Raw genomic sequence first — 16,590 nt, 5'->3', positions numbered from 1 at the left:
TTTGATACAATACATTATCTTATACTTATAAATTTATATTTAATTCTCACCAACCCGAAAACTTTAAGGACATGATATAACTTTATCTAACACAGCTATCCGAAGATTTATTTATCTTCAAATATCTCGTGCGCGTCAAGTCACCCGTGCCCTTTCCGTCCTCAGCACTCGCATACCAAAGGGAGAGACAAACTTTAGAGATAATTGAAAGATGTATTTATTGTACAGACCTGCGTATCAAGGAGTGGGGATGGTGTAGGGAGTCCGGGGGCGCGTCATAGTGTCCCGAGTCGGCGGACAGGGCCGAGGCCGCCCTGCGCGACCCGTGGCCGTGAGGCCCGTGGCGGCCGCGAGTGCGCCTCCCTCCCGGCGGGGACGTGTCGGGCGTGCGCTCCGACCACACACGAGACACGTGCTGATCTGCGAGTCAATAGAAAACATTACAAAACCTTACCTTCTGATGTTGCTAAATGCGAGTTTAATAGACTTCGTGTTCTTTGGTATTTCCGCTCAAGAGAGGCTGGTGGAGGCATTACATCTGGAGGTTGGAATGTCAAAATATAATGGGCACCGGCCACACTCACGGCTTAGCGCATACAGTAGGTAACATTTGGCCAAAAGCGTTAACACGTCGCGCCAAGCCAGTGTCGTCTGAACTAACTGAAGCTTGACTGAGGGAGGGTTGCGCATGAACAGACTTTGTTATGAGGGTAGGTATATGAGATGACAGATTCCCAGACAGGAGGAACCAGCATAAAGTCATTATAGACCTTTATATCAGAAAGCACAAGTTAGGTGACTTGTGTGGTACAGAAAACTGGTCTCAGAAATCGTTCGAGGTTTGCCTAGTCTAGTTTTTGTGGCTTATTAGCTGACTGTGAGGACTTCTATGACCTAGGACTACACCAACTTATCTTGAGCTCTTCTTGTAGCTCAACATGTAGGAGAGTCTATGTTTGAGAGTTGTCTTTTCCAGGCAAGTGGCCGTATAGACGACCGACAAACATTCCATAGTAGCCGAGTGTTCACATACCCAGTATATCCTGATCGTTGTCGTCCTCCAGTTGTAGCTTCTCCCTGATGGCGGCGGCCACCAGCTGTGGCGGTAGAGCCTGTGCACACAGCTCGTCGCCTTCGCCCTGCCATACAAATAAAATTGATATTTTTTACATATACAATAAATTTAAGATGAAAGGCGGAAGTTGGGCCACTAAGACCGTTACTTCTAGTATTCCACATTACTGCGTTACCAATTTTCCTATAAACATATAACACGCACATAAATAATGACTTCCAAATTATAGTGTCAGGTGGCTTTTAACCTGACAGTATTTCCTATGTATATTCATCTTTAATTCAATATTCAATCAGCTCTACGTATGTATGTATGTATGTATGTACGCACCTCAGCGAGTCTCCTCTCCAGTCTCTCTTTGTTGTCCTGATCTCTCCTAACTCGCTCCAGCTTCTCTATCAGTAGCGGTGCGAACTCGTGCGGCGGCAGCACTCGGAGCTGCTCCGACTGCACACGCTGCGTGCGAGGGATCATCTGGGATGGACATCGGCGTTACAAAGACACGACAGACACACGAACAGGTCGAGAGACCACAAGGGAAGCGGAACACTTGACCGGCACTGTGGGGTCAGCAAGTGTTTATAACAAGGACTTTGAGAATCGTTTAGATGACGACGTGGAACAAATACACAAAGTAAATAACATATATATGTATACCATGGCGGTGTCTTGTTCCTTGTTGATGACGGCGTGTCGGTCGAGGCCGTACAGCCGCGGCCGGTGGCGGGACTCGCGGGCTTCACGGGACCCGCGGAGGGACATGCCGTCACTGTACATACAGAGGGGTCAGTAGAGACGACGTGCGGCGCGGGGGGAGACGAGGTGCGGGGGACGAGGATACAAACAGAAACAAAATTAAATGCAAATCATAGCGGGTTAAAGGCAACTAAACAAGCCGGGCGGCGTGAGCGTCTCCGGGTCGTCTGGCAGGTCTGGCAGGTCTCCAGTGCTCCAGCTCCTTACATACATACGAGGTGTGTGTACTCACAGACTGCTGCCGGAGAGAGACACCGCGTCGCTGTCCGTCCGCCCGCTGCTGAGGCTGGCCCGCTCCGAGTCCTGGCGCGAGGCGGGCGTGTACCCCGCGTACGACACGTGCGCGCTGTACACGGACCGCTTGCGGTGCCTGGGGATGGGGGAGGGGGGGAGGGGGACAAACGACACGTCAAGCTACTGGTATAATTTAGTACAAGCGTCACGCGGACGATGCTCATGCATTGCACACGCAAAATAAAAGAAAAGAAAACAAATTGGCTGATAAACAAAAATAAAACAGGATTCTAAGTGACTGATGTAAGGAACGATATTATATGAGGACTATGACCAGTGCAGCAGGCTGGTGAGAGCGGTCACTGTGTGTGTTATATTGCGGGAGGGTGATAGTTCCAGTGATGGACATTCAGCTCTGCGTGTTGTATGAATTGGGTGTGTACTGAACACGTCCTTAGTTTTTGAATATGTTTACATGTGTAAGCGTCTGTGTGAGTGTGTGTATGCGTGTTATACATGGTGTTCAACTCACGGAGCGACGTCTGACTGTAGTCGTCGGGATTGTGTGGCGAGCAGAGCGTCGTGGGTGAGCCTGGCGCCCACGGACGGACAGGCGCCGCCTGATAACTCCTGGCCCTCGTGTAAAGTGGCCAGAGTGCCCACACATAGCTGATGAACATACAACAGTTATATAAATATTGTGATAACTTAGGTCACACAGCGATTCGGTTTACAAGTGTCAGTTAATACTGGTCTTGCGTTACATGCAGATATCCGTTATTAATTCTAGAAGAACCTGGGCAACTGTTAGCGTCGAATCTAGACCGGAGCTTTACGAAGTGAAACACATTCCTAAAACTGGACAAATAGTGAAAATCATATCAAACTATTGATATTCCTTTAAGATTTAAACGCGACCTGAATATGATACATTTAATTTTTCACAAGAAGCAGTCGCTAAGGCCGTTAAAAATATGGTCTACCCACATTAGAAGGTGAAGCCAAAAGTTAACATTTTCGTCATTATAAAACCAGACAAATCTTTGCGGTCTGTCACTATTCTTCATGATCCTTAAAATCTTTTAGACCCCTATGTGTCGACGACCCGGTCTGCTTAAGGAATCAATTTGCTACCTCCCAGTATGCCATAGATTGACTCTATCAACAGTTCCCTGGTTTTAGTATGAAGCAACCTAACAACTTACTTCTCTGGAGTGCGTCGGCGAGGCGTCAGGTGAGGACAGCGGCTGAGTGGCCGCACTCACGTACGACACGTAGGCCTCCGACCGCAGGAACGACTGGTACGTAGACTCAGTGATGGCGCGGGTCACCTTATGATAGTCGTAACATATGAGTACCATTATATTTTATACTAAGGAGTATGAACATATTAAAAGACATTAAGAAATTATCCATTTGCGAAACAATTTAACTTAGTTTTACCAACTGAAAGTACCCAAAGTTAAATGCTAGGGACTTTTTTTTTTACTAAGATTATTAAACACTTTTTATTATAATTTAGATAACTATCGGCATCATGATAATAATAAGCCTAATCTATTGTCAATTCAGAGGAACATGAACACTCTAGGTAGTATTCGTTTCCAATTCCTTCCACTTAGGAACAGTCTCCATCAGTTCCAATAATAATGAAAGATACAAGTCATGTTCCAGCATCAGAAACGGTTATATCTACAATCTGCTTTTTGCAGTCGCCACGAAAATTATTTTTTTGTACGCGAGCGGGGGCGGAGTCTACCGAGGTCAGGCCCGGGGGCGGAGTCCCGGCGGGTAACCATCAACGATTGTGTCGACAGCATGGCGTACCTCCTGTTCCATGTTATCGAAGATGGTCTTCTCTATGTTGGAGCCGTCCTTGAGGCTCTGCTTGACGCGCTGCTTCAGCTCCTCGGGCATCGCTAGCTGAGACTTGCGGAGGAACCTGGAGACGTCACCACAACATTAACAACACATCAATATCACTGATACTGCCTACACGGGACCACTCGCGAGGTGCAGGACTGAGATCAGAGATAACTGTAGCAAGGATGTTGAACAACAGAGATGGTGACCAACGGGCACCGACAATGTTAGTCGGAGTCACGAGACCTCGTGTAAAATGCTATAGTTATGCATCGATCCTGTGGGAACCCTACAAGGAGTTCTAATTGTAAGATTAATCATCACCTCCGCCTTGTTGTGACGTTTAAGGTGTCGTCATAATCTGTCAGCCAGTTTTTGAGTGAAAGTGTATCCAGCTTCCATTCGTCCTCACAATATATCGGATACTATTCAATACAAGCACGCCGAGTGTAGTTCGTGTGTGTACTTACTTGTATATGGCGGAGACGACGGTCCGTATCTTGCTGGGCTCGGTCTCCTGGCGCAGGCCCTGAACGGCGAAGTAGAAGTTGAGGCGGTCCACGTGCAGCCCGCCCGCGCCGCACACGAACTTGCGGAACAGACGCACGCCCTCTCCATCCTGGAACATCGGGCACACGGTCGACTCGGATCATGAACATTGAAGCACTATATAGCGAGGGTATCATTTACACGTTACAGGCTCCTCATGCTCACTCCCTCTCATCCTCGATCAGTTTCACTCACATTAACTGGAGGACATAAGCTCATGAATACCTATTATATTGAATATATTTCTTTTTGCAAACCAAAAGACCTTCAAAAAAATTTTGCAACTAGCACGGAGCTATCCTAATCCAATGTTATCACATGTAGTATCTAGCGTCCACGTGTGATGGCTTACCTCGAGCAGATGATGCAGTGTCCTCGCCCACCTGGCGTAGGGCGGTTCCTCCGGGGATCGTCCCGAGCTGCCGGACGAGCCTTCCGTCTCCGAGCGCCGCGACGCAACGCCGCCCACACACGGGGCCGCTCTATTGACACAGAGGAAGACACTCGTACAGAAACAGAATATAGTGAGACGACGAACACCAACTCTTCATGGAAACCCTTTAAGTCACTTTTAGCTATTCTTACGTAAATTTTAAATTCATTCTCTACATTCACGTGACGGTTCTTAGTATGTATACATAAAAACCCATTGGTAAAATCTCTTGGAGGTTGTCAGTTTTACAGGATCGTGGTAGTCATCAGACATTAAATGAGGTCCAACAACAATACGGAAATAACAGTCAATAAAATATCACTTACTGTCATCATGAAGTCGGTTTCTACAGAGGTTTTAGTTCTAAATGACTGAATGGTATTATTAAATTTCTTTATCATGAACTAGCGATGAACGTGTGTGTGTGTGTGCGCGTTTATGTGACTCACTTGGTGAGATGTGCGTGTGTGAACACATGTCTGGTCTGAGATTGTCTCTTCTCCTCCCCTGGCGCCGGCGGCAGCGACGACCTGTCAGCAAGCTTGTGTTCCCAACCTGTACACGAGCATTAGAATAGCAAAACACGAACAGACATACAAATAGAGTAATATGAATGATGTTTTCGTGACATTACCTTGCGGGTGGCCGCCTACAGGAGTATGGCTCATGGCGCAAAGGCCCTGCTCCCACCCGCGCGCTGCATGGCGAGACACGACCTGGACAACGACACTTAATAACATCACCTCACCCACATAACATACATTAACGTGTATATTTACATCGCCGAGATGAAATATAACCAGTAACAGCATAACCAAATACATAAAGTAGTTTGATCGATAGGAATTCATAAAAAGAAATTATTACAAAGTCATTATCAGTCAGTAATTTGCAGAAAATAATATTTCCTAATCAATAAATTACACGTAACGAATGAATACAGATTTAAAGCTTTTCTAATAAAAAGATTCTTTTGTTATCAAACACCACACATTTGCAAAGTGGATGTCGAATCGATGATTAAAAAAAAAGAAATTGTATGAGAGAATAAACCAGGACAACAAAAATCAATAGGACATACAAAAAAAGAAACACTATTTGGTTTGTTCATGTTAGAGAGAGATGAAGAACACCACAAGTCAAGAGACCACATCATCGATCGGCTTCGGATGGAATTATATGTCAGCTTTTACATTACATCACAATGAGAACAACTAAACCTTAATAATTTAATAAAACACACAATTAAAATGCTTTAATCCATTGAACACATCAAATATCATATGATTATTGTGAAGCATTCCATGTCGAGCGGGTCGGCCAATTTTATTATAAAAAAAATCTATTCAACAAGCATGTCCGCTTTAATATAAAAAAAAAAGGTTTGCTTGTAATGAGATCCTGTCATAACAAATTATATCATAAGTTCACGGATCAATAATCATTGACTGGAATGAAAAAAATTACAACAAAGGAAAAAAAATATAAGGACCATACCATATTCATTGTGCTTCCCGCAAACAATATAATGAATACTACACCAATATAAAAATTAATATCACAAAGTATTTTATGAATATTTTTTGTTAATACAATAATTATTAAGAAAAGCACGACCGCACAGATCACCGGCTATGGTACGAGTGGAGTTTGGATGCTGGCATACAAAAGACTCCCGATCGAACATTTCTCTTACCCTCGGCACAATGCGTTATGGTTATGGATATCTTTATGATAGGGTTTTATAATAAGCATAAAATCAATAACTGACAAAAACTACTCAATCGCTTGGGGTTATTTATATTAAACATTATGATATTTTTATAACGGGTTGAATATACTGTAAAATTTTTTTTAATTTTAGGCTAACTTTTCACTTCTGTATGAAAAATATAAGTGAAAAATTAACATATCTTAAAATTTTTGATGTTTTACACAGGATACTAAACTTAAAAACTTTTTTGTTAGCTTACCTATGAAGATGGTATTGGTGAGTTTATAGCTGTGTATAGAAAAAATATGTAGGACTATGCAATGTTCGTTCGCGGCCAGCCAGACTAATTTTCATTGAGGATGACGGGCATAAAAACAGAAACAACTCGTAAACAAAGACAGAAATCCTTAAACACTCGTTTACCAGACATTCGGGCGTGTAAATTGCACCCAACTTTCAGTCATAATTCAATCTGTAATCGCTCGTAACAAAACATCACGGGATTAGTAATAGTAGTTGTAAATACCAAATTCATATTCTGGCATCCGTAACAAATGTATTTAAGTAACATAATGAGTGAAACTTTATCTTAAATATGATACACTCACTTCTTATAGAAACATAATGATCTGTACCAAACAAGAATAGAGAACGCATAAAATAGGAAAGTTAACGTAAATAAATAATAGATTAGCTTGGCTCGGTCTGGTTTTGTATACAAGAACGACGGAACTTTGACACTTGACAGAGCGCGGTAATAGAGCACGTTGATATTTGACAGTACCACTTCGTTACTCCTAGCTCCACCTAGCGACATATTTTAGAACCACTCGCCATGCTCTCAGTCGTGATTTGCATAATGTCAAAAGTCTCCAGTAGATGACAGTACGAGACCAAGTTAAACAAATACTTTTGGCGGGAAGTCAATGGTTACTATGTGTATTACATTTTAAATACATTTTGTGATTTCAACAATAGCTAGATAACTTTCAGCGAACAATTAAATTGTTATATACGATAATTGGATTAAGAATATTCCTATTGTTATCCGAGGTTGACACTAATCACTAAACAAAAAAAAAAGTGGAAAAAAAGCAAACCTCTATGATAGTGGCTATAGTTGCCTGGTGTGACACTCTTAAAAAACGGATATTGGAACATAGCTTCAAATTATTATTTTTACCAAAATTATCTTTTACTTGCCTACTTAGCAGCTTACTGCCGCTGCATGTTGTCTTTGTGGTGCCAATTTTTTGATGATTATATCTGAAACAAAGACCAATAATATGGGATTGGTAGTCTAAGTTAAGGTCTTAACTTAAAATTTCTCTTAAATCACCTGACAGATAAAACAAGAACTAATAATAAATATAAAACAAATAAGGGTTTTTACGTTTTAATATTTTTTCCTAATTTTTTATACAATTTAATAACAAAATATTACGATTGAAGAAAGTAAAACCCTGTAAAGGTCAATCTAAGATCAAAAGAAAAAAGGAATTCAAAGAGAAAAATTATTTTCATGATAAATATCATGTAAGCAGAGAGGTACCTTTAAATTTTTAATTGAATTTCGCTGAACGAATTTGACAATTCAAACGACACATGACGAAGTGACTAATTCTATTATAATATGAAATTAAAAAGTAGGAATAACAAAAAAAAATCATCTAAATAAAAAAAAAACAAAATATCTTATATTTATTTATTTGGTTGTTGTTATTGTTGTTGTTGTTGCTGTTAAGGCAATTAAAAATTAAAATTAATGGCTTGTTTAAAAATTATATTAACAAACGTAATTGGTGTAAACACGTTAAGACGTAAGATGATATATTCATATTTTTTAAAGATAGTAAAAAAATTATTTACATTTATATATATTCATAATTTTTTTTTTTCACAATTGAAGTAAACATGTCATATGTATAGCAGTCTATATTTTTTTATAATAATTTATAGTTATTATGTAGATTATAGCATATCAGTAAATACCTCAATACGAATAAATAGAAAAATCTATTTAAAAATCTGTGAGACCGCTGCTGTGGTCAACAGCTATATATCGATAAGGTTTTAATCTATCGATAATATAAATCCGTCTGGTTCACAACACTTTATCTTCATTAGCCTGGCACGCACTAAGCGACTCTTTGATGTGCACAAACTTTCCGTTTTCCTTTGATTGCTATAATGGAACTGCTATGTTATTACACTAATTGAATTTTCGCATAGTCCGATGTATTAATGGACATTGAACAGTCAGTCGGGAGGAGACAATTAAAAATATCGATTTGATATATAAGCCTCAGTGGCACATCTCGTTCACGTGAAATTTTCCTATGGCTTTAAAACTACGGCCAACATAATAAAGCTGAAGAGTTTGTTTTGTTTGGTGGAACGAGCTCATCTCGGGACATAGCGGATAGATTTGAAAATATTGCTTGTATATGATAGACCCACTTATATAGAAGGCTTTAAGCGATGAAGGTTTTAAAGCTTACCACAAACAAGTAGTTGTTAAATATTAATATTTATAATGACACATATATTTTTAGTTTTCACACCTTTGGAAGGCACGTAAAACAGGAGGGCAGAGTTACTTTAGAAACATGAAGGCACACTTTTCTTTATAACAACGAATAACCCATAATTTCAACATCAGTCGCAGAAAGTGGCAGCGGTTAGTGTAGACGAACAGCTCTTTGTAGGCCTCGGCGGCCTCAGCGAGTACCTTGGAACACAGTCGGCGCTAATCACTCGTACATATGATCCGGGAAAGGAATTAAAGGCAATAGTTTTAGTTTGCGGTGAACTGTTTGTTGAGGGGGTGAAGGGTGAAGGGTGTGGGGTGCGTGTGAGAGGGGGAGGGGGAGGGCGTAGCGGCGGCGTTCTCGCTACATCAAAGGGGAGCCGAGACAAAGCTCGAGGAGCCTTTTAACTTTATTTAGCGGAGTGGTAAGTTTAGCCGGTTGCGAATCGCTCAGGTTAAAGAGTAACACACTCACTTTGAGCGAGGGATGAGGGGTCAGGGCTGTGACATACGAACAAATGTTGGAAATATTACTATGGAGACAATGATGACTGATATCAAAGAAAAAATCTTTTATTCTTTGATATTTTAACTGTATGCTCGACGATATCAAAACCTTCGTCAAAATTAATAAATATTAAAAGCACCCGAGTGTTACTTTATTTTGAAGTACGGCCACTCAAGTTCTAACATGAATATTTATGGTTAAATTAAATTTGCACAATACGTTGTAATAATTTCTTTTGTTGTTAAATACCCTATGTAAGGAACATCTGAAATATATTCAATGCTATCGTCATCAAATAATAATAAAAAAATATATAAATAAATATACGACACTAAAGAACATATTGGAACTACATATTAATTAAATCCTGTCATTATATGATATGTGTTATATAATCTGTGTCAATGTTAAGTATATTGACAGTTCCGTCAGCTGTGATCCGTGAGCCGTCAGCCCTGGGCCGGTGGGGTGGTGGTGTCGGGACGGTAATGCGTCCGCAGCGCGGCGTCTCTTTGTCGGCCTCCTTTGACTGTGATAACCTAAACTGCGAACAATAACGATTGACAACCGCTAGCTAGCACTGCATACGCCTATGGAGATTTAACATCGATATATATAAAAAAATATATTTAAATATATATTTTTTTCCTCTCATTAAGATACATAAACCCTATTAAACTCAGCTGTTAGTACAAACGTCGCCATTACGGCATGGATGACGTCACTCTCTTCAAAGAAAATAAAAAAGAAGATACAGATAAAACAGAATGTAAAATTAAAACTATATCGAAAATAAAATATTTATTTCGTCTGTGTGTTATAATTAAAAAAATATATACGAGCTCGATAACTCAATTAAAATATTCCAATGAAACTTCTTACGGAGACGTAAACGTATTTAAATCACGTTCTACATTTTATATAATATATTTCATAGTACAGAATCTATAAAGTTGTATATAATCAAGTGAAACTAAAGCAAATCGCTACAAACAAATTGATATCGGTCAAGCATTAGAGTGCACAAAGAGCGGGCGTTCTTTGAGAGCTGTGTCAATATCACCTCGAGTCGGGGCTCATTTCCCAACTATTATGTTACTATTTTTCTATAAATAAATATCACGTTATATTTTCATATTATATACAATTTTATAAAAATAAAATACATTTATTCTTTAATAATATATCCATATTTACATTAATTAGTATGAAGTATTATGTATATAGTTATAATATCATAAATATATATATATATACAAATTCGCCTCGTCTATCTGTATCAGTAGTGCGAGTGAAATGTAAGCGGTCGCTGATTACTACTGGCACAAAGGGCGGCGGACCCTTTGACGAATTAGTCATACTAGCTTTGGCATACGAATTTTAAGTATTTTTTTTAATGCACTATTATAACGAGAATTAAAACAAAAGAGAAATTGATAATCACTATTGTAGTGTAATTATATTTCGATCTTAGTTTGGTCATTAATTTATACCAGGATAATTAAAGTTACAAACAAAAAATATATAAATTTAAATTTTTTTTGCACCTCAAGCAGTTTATAAGATAGTTTTTATATCGAAATACTTTCAAAACATTACCGTTAAAAATATATTGAAGTCATCATATTCATTAAATGGAAATGTCTTAAACAAAATGGATTCTGAAAACTGCAAAATATAACAGATGTACTAGAAAAAATAATTATCTATCTTAAAATACGTGTACCCGGGAACGAACCTGCGACCTGTCATGAGAAAGCGACTTCCAAACAAGCATTAAACAAATCTACTCGATTGTAGCGAGTTAAAATGGAGGGCGTCGTTTAAATGCTCCCGTCCAATGGTAGGGGCGATGAAATTGATTTCGAGATGATCAAAAGAATCAAATTCTCAAAGGAAGGTAATTTATTTGACCGTCCGCCCGCAACCGAGAGACATGCCGGATAACCACTTCACTTTATATTTTTTTAAATATATAACGGGTGTAACAATTAATCGCTAAAGAATCGTTTACATCTACATCCATGAACACATGCGGATCTTCGAATATATTAATATGTGAATTAAATCTCAGACAAAGTTTCTAATATAAATGTATATGATATGTCGAATATTTCTTATATATGTGAAGGTAACAATATTCCAGAATATCGTCAAAATACAATGGATCCGTGGAGGCAGTAAGTAATGAGAGCCTAATTGAGTCTCGTGTGCCTATCTGTGTGTATGTGCGTGTGTGTGTATCACGCGCCTCGCTAACAAACTCATGATAACAACATTAAGGTATGATGAATGTTATTTTACTAGCACGCATATCGCTATAACAACTTTAGTTAATCAATCAGGACGAAGCGGTGGGTACGGTACGGTGGGTTACAGAATGTTTAAGGGAATCCTGTTACTCGGCTGAAACAATTACATCGCTTTTAGTTATACCGTATGCCTAAGTAAAATTAACAACAACATTAAGGCGTAAGCACTTCTTTTTTAATATTTCTTTGTTTATTTTCGTTAGTCTACACTTTGGAAAGGCTGAACCTATTTAACGGATCTTTCGCTCGTTCATATAGACGAGAATCCATCACTCAAATATTCCTCAACCAAAATTATTCTCTTAAATTTATATTTTAATTCAATTTAGTTTTTAGAAAATAATTATGAATTTCTATTTTATGGTGGAACACGGACATACGTGAAGTACTTATGTGTGTGTGATAGACATCTGAAGGGTGAAAAGCTTAAAAAAATGTAATAATATATAAAAATAAATTTCATTTATAATTGTTCAATGTATATTTTATTATTATTAAGCGACAATTATTATCCTTCAGATGATTCGATAAAAAATCCTATTGTAATTTTCCTTAAAATTACAGGGTGCTCCGATTTGTCGATAAGCCTACAAAAGACAAAGGAACATTTTAGAAAAATTTAGATTTATTTTTCAACGTAGACACCTTTCAGCTCCACACAGTTGGCCTATGGAAATTCTATCTTCTTTAAGACACCCAAAAAATAATGTTTACAAAGTTGGCTTCCCTGGCGACAGAAACTTGTTAATTCGACTCAAATTACAGGCCTGCAAGTGATTTTTCAGGTTCGTAAGCAATGAGAATTCGCATGTAGTCAAATCTGATGAACAGGGTGGAAGGGTCAGTCAATCATAGTCTTATTCGACCTGTAAGGCCGATGCGTTGTTTTTTTCTTTGCTAAAATGGGTTATATGTAAGGTAAACCAGCTTCAAATCGAACCAATTATTCAGCATAGTAAGCACCTGTGTTCGTTTAAGCCTCTACTAGGATGTAAAAGTTGATAATGCCTTGCGAGATCCGGAAAATGGTGGTTTTGGCTTTGTTCGAAGCAAGTGCTCCAGCTCAAGTTCTGTTTCGACCGCTGCTATGTCTCTAGTGTATAGGATGGACCCATGGCCAGGCAATGACCAATGAATCCATTTGAATTTCCCTTAAACAACTTCAGATATTGTCATATAGTTAGTTGTGCATGTTGTCCAGATCTTTTGTGTTGACAATTTTCTCATAACAAATGTTTCATGACCTCCTGTCTGAACTAACTCGCATCTTAAATAAGCGTTCTACTTAAACTAGACTTGAAAAACTATCTATATTTGTTGGTATTCGTTGTGGTAAAGCTATCCGTTTTTAAAAAGCCTGGACGTCGCTCATGAAGAATCGACCTGGGATCTCTTTGAATCTTATTAAACAAATTTTTGGCGTTCACCATTTAAGAAGAATCAGTATACTTAGCATCGCACTTCGATTACACTTAGCGTTATCCCATTCAGAAACAAGCTTTTTAACAATTTACAAAAATATACCGACTCTAGCTTCTACAGTCTGTAAAAACAGAAATATTTTCCTAAATTGCCATCGGAGGATATGGTTAAGTCCGAGCGATCGAGTACATACAAGAAACTCTAAGGAACGTTTTCCAATATTAAAACGCCTTATCATCTGACGATTCTGACTTGAGGGAATAAATTTAGGTCATATATAAGACGATACAAATACAAAAACAAAAAAAAAACAAGTCTCTAGAATCTTCACCCGTATAGACTGTGCAGTTCCCTTTGTGAGACAATCAAACTGCTTTTTTTGTATCGTTCAAAGCACTAGGTTCGTTGTTGTAGTGTCACAGTGATGTAGTGTTGCCATTATTTAGAAAACTTTAAATCTAACACATCGTGACATTGATTTTCATCAAAGGTTTGTAAAATTATAATTTTAACCCGTTTTATTTTTAAATAACCATTCAGTGAAAAAGTAGATTTCTATTAATGGCAACCTGAAAGAAACCCAGAGTTAAAAAATTATATTTATTTAAACATATTTATTGAAATGCTGTAACTGAACGAACGGTATTAACGATAATTGAAATAATTATTATTTGAATATTTAAATTATATTTTAAGTAATTCTTGAAGATAAGTTAAGTGCTTTAAATTATAATTACTCCTAATATTCTTGAAGTCGAACGAGAACGAAACAACGAAGTAGCAAACGAAATGAGATGTAATAAAAAGGTTTTGAAACAATCCGAATAATAATATGTTGTATATATGTACATACGTGAGGGCGCGGGTTCGAAACCTGGCAAGTACCAAAGTGATCTTTTCCGAGTCATATGCACTTTCTAAAAGTATTTAGACACTACTGACGGACGGTGAAGGAAAACATCGTGAGGAAATCTGGTCTTATAAATTCAAATTATAAGACTGAAATCGCCAACCCGTATTGATCAAGCGTGGTGATTAATGCTCTAACCTACTCCATGTGAGAAGAGGCCTTTGCTCAGCAGTGGGCTCCGATAGGCTGACAATGATGATGATGTATGTAGCAGGAAATTTTTATAATATGTCCAATTACAAATACAAACGGCCTTTGGATTTTATATACATGAACCTAACCTAACCTAACACGAGAAAATTACAAATTATATAATGCGCCACTAATGTTATCAAACATTTTATAAAATGACGACAATTTACAATCTGCCTTCGGCAATATGTGAGCGGACATATTATACAAATTGCCTGCGACATGTGTATGCACAAAATTGTATATGAAAAGTTAGATGGTCATTGATCTGTGAATGGTAAATTCCAAATATTCATAGAGTCGGATGCATCTATCGAAGTCCTTCGTCCGTGTAATGTTGACCGCGGACCGGATAAGTTTTCCTCATACCAGCTGCTGGATGCTGGCTACCGGGTATTCGATATTAAATATTTTTTGAGACTACGTTTCCTTAGGAATTAGGAATATCTCTCTAAAGTATTGACTATTGTATATCAATACATATTATAAAACAAAGTCCCCCGCCGCGTCTGGCTGTCTGTCTGTTCGCGATAAACGGAAAAACTACTGCACCAATTATGAAACAGTTATCACCACTCGATAGCGTGATTCTCGAGGAAGGTTATAGAATATAATTTGTTAAGTTTTTATATTTACTTGTGTGCACATTAACGATATTTGTTGATGATGTCGGGAAAACATGAGCCGTTTGAAAACGCTGCCTAAAGTCTTTGAGATATAACAAAATAATATATAGTGGAATTGTGTATCTTATATACGTATACAGAAAAGTCCGCGGTGGCATATGTTTATACCTTAAGGATAACATACTATATCAATTTTACAAAATTTAAAAATGAACATTTTTAAAGCGTTTATTGGAAAGCTATTTACATAAATACGGTATTAAGTCTTATTAAAATAGATCACTTCGTTTTCAAGCCTTCATCAGAATTTGTAAATTACTCTTTAAATCATTTAAATCCGGCGTACTATTTGAAAGTTATCATAATATAAGTTTAATAATTCTCAAAATAAAATAGGTTATTTTATATTTTTTGTAAAGAGCCCGTGCGAAGCCGGGGCTGGTCCCTAGTTATAAAACACGATTCGAATACAATTTCATTTATAAATAAAATAAATTTATAAATAAAATGAAATAAACTATATATTATAATGTTGTCACAATATAAAATCAAATTTAATTGGCAAGGATTACACAATTGATAGGAACCAATCGTGCGTATTGAAGTCCCGTTTCGTCGTGTGAAGTCGATTCAACCTTAACTACTGAAGGGAAATTGGATGTGGCACGTGCGTCGCGCACACTACCACATGCAGAGGTATTTTGTAGAAAAATCACTCATTGAGATTCAATTTAAATGGTTATTTAAACCAGAAAAAAATAACAAAAGAGGATTTATGTTATGGAATGACGTAATCCTTTTGTCGGATTATCTAAAAATTTAATTATTTTGACTATCTGCATCCATTATATGTAAGACGTAAGAAGTCATATAGATATTTTGTTAATAGAATATTTAAAGCGGTAAAACGAAATGTCTGTAAGTAAGCAGCCGCGGGGCGCACCTCCATCCAATCCATCCTTCATTGTTTTTCCAATTGCAGGCATGATTAAACTCGTCTCCAGGTAAAGAAATCTCGCAATCAACCGTAGAATGAAATGCGAAATCCCTCAGCCCCGGGCTGACTGGCTCGCTCACTGGCTGCTAGAATAATGGAATCCTTTCCTTGAGGAGACAATAACATCGCTTGCACGCGACGTTTTGCATACAATGTGGCCCGCGTGACAGTGCCAGTGGAAGAAAACGTGACAGTTCATTTTAGGGTTATATTTATTTAAAGGTGGATCGTTATGTATATGGATAAAGTAATATTATATAAATATATATGTATTCATTTTTATTAATTAATTTACAGTTAAATAGACTAATATATATGAAAATTTAGCTGCTGACATCCCGCGGAGAGCTTCTCGTATAGACATGATAACAACGAGGGTCGGAATATGATGCGGTCAAAATAGATTTTGTTTTGTCATCGACCAGAATAATCTTTTTGTTTGTGCGAGTATTGAAAGGTTCGATAGATT

At 38.0% G+C, this 16,590-nt stretch overlaps 1 protein-coding gene across 5 annotated transcripts in view; it reads right to left on the bottom strand.

Moving 5' to 3' along the window:
- The window catches only part of LOC116771479 (axin), a 61,354-nt gene that overhangs the window by 3,556 nt on the left and 41,208 nt on the right, over positions 1–16,590 (bottom strand). For 2 of the 5 annotated variants that reach the window (XM_032663331.2, XM_032663349.2), the window contains exons 3-15: positions 7,828–7,890; positions 5,545–5,626; positions 5,360–5,465; positions 4,830–4,959; positions 4,399–4,547; positions 3,893–4,007; positions 3,271–3,396; positions 2,598–2,734; positions 2,064–2,201; positions 1,733–1,844; positions 1,406–1,549; positions 1,034–1,139; positions 231–420 (exon numbers count right to left, since the gene is read on the bottom strand). In XM_032663331.2, the coding sequence (XP_032519222.2) occupies positions 231–420; positions 1,034–1,139; positions 1,406–1,549; positions 1,733–1,844; positions 2,064–2,201; positions 2,598–2,734; positions 3,271–3,396; positions 3,893–4,007; positions 4,399–4,547; positions 4,830–4,959; positions 5,360–5,465; positions 5,545–5,578 (1,487 nt within the window). In that variant the 5' untranslated portion in view covers positions 5,579–5,626; positions 7,828–7,890. Of the gene's footprint in view, positions 1–230; positions 421–1,033; positions 1,140–1,405; positions 1,550–1,732; positions 1,845–2,063; positions 2,202–2,597; positions 2,735–3,270; positions 3,397–3,892; positions 4,008–4,398; positions 4,548–4,829; positions 4,960–5,359; positions 5,466–5,544; positions 5,627–6,883; positions 6,968–7,232; positions 7,358–7,827; positions 7,891–16,590 lie in introns of those variants that run through there. The other 3 variants (XM_061521252.1, XM_032663365.2, XM_061521253.1) reach the window with 3 other exon arrangements.

Source organism: Danaus plexippus, chromosome 8 (assembly GCF_018135715.1).
Source record: "Danaus plexippus chromosome 8, MEX_DaPlex, whole genome shotgun sequence".
Taxonomy (NCBI): Eukaryota; Metazoa; Arthropoda; class Insecta; order Lepidoptera; family Nymphalidae; genus Danaus; species Danaus plexippus.
This window is presented reverse-complemented; position numbering and strand designations above follow the sequence as displayed.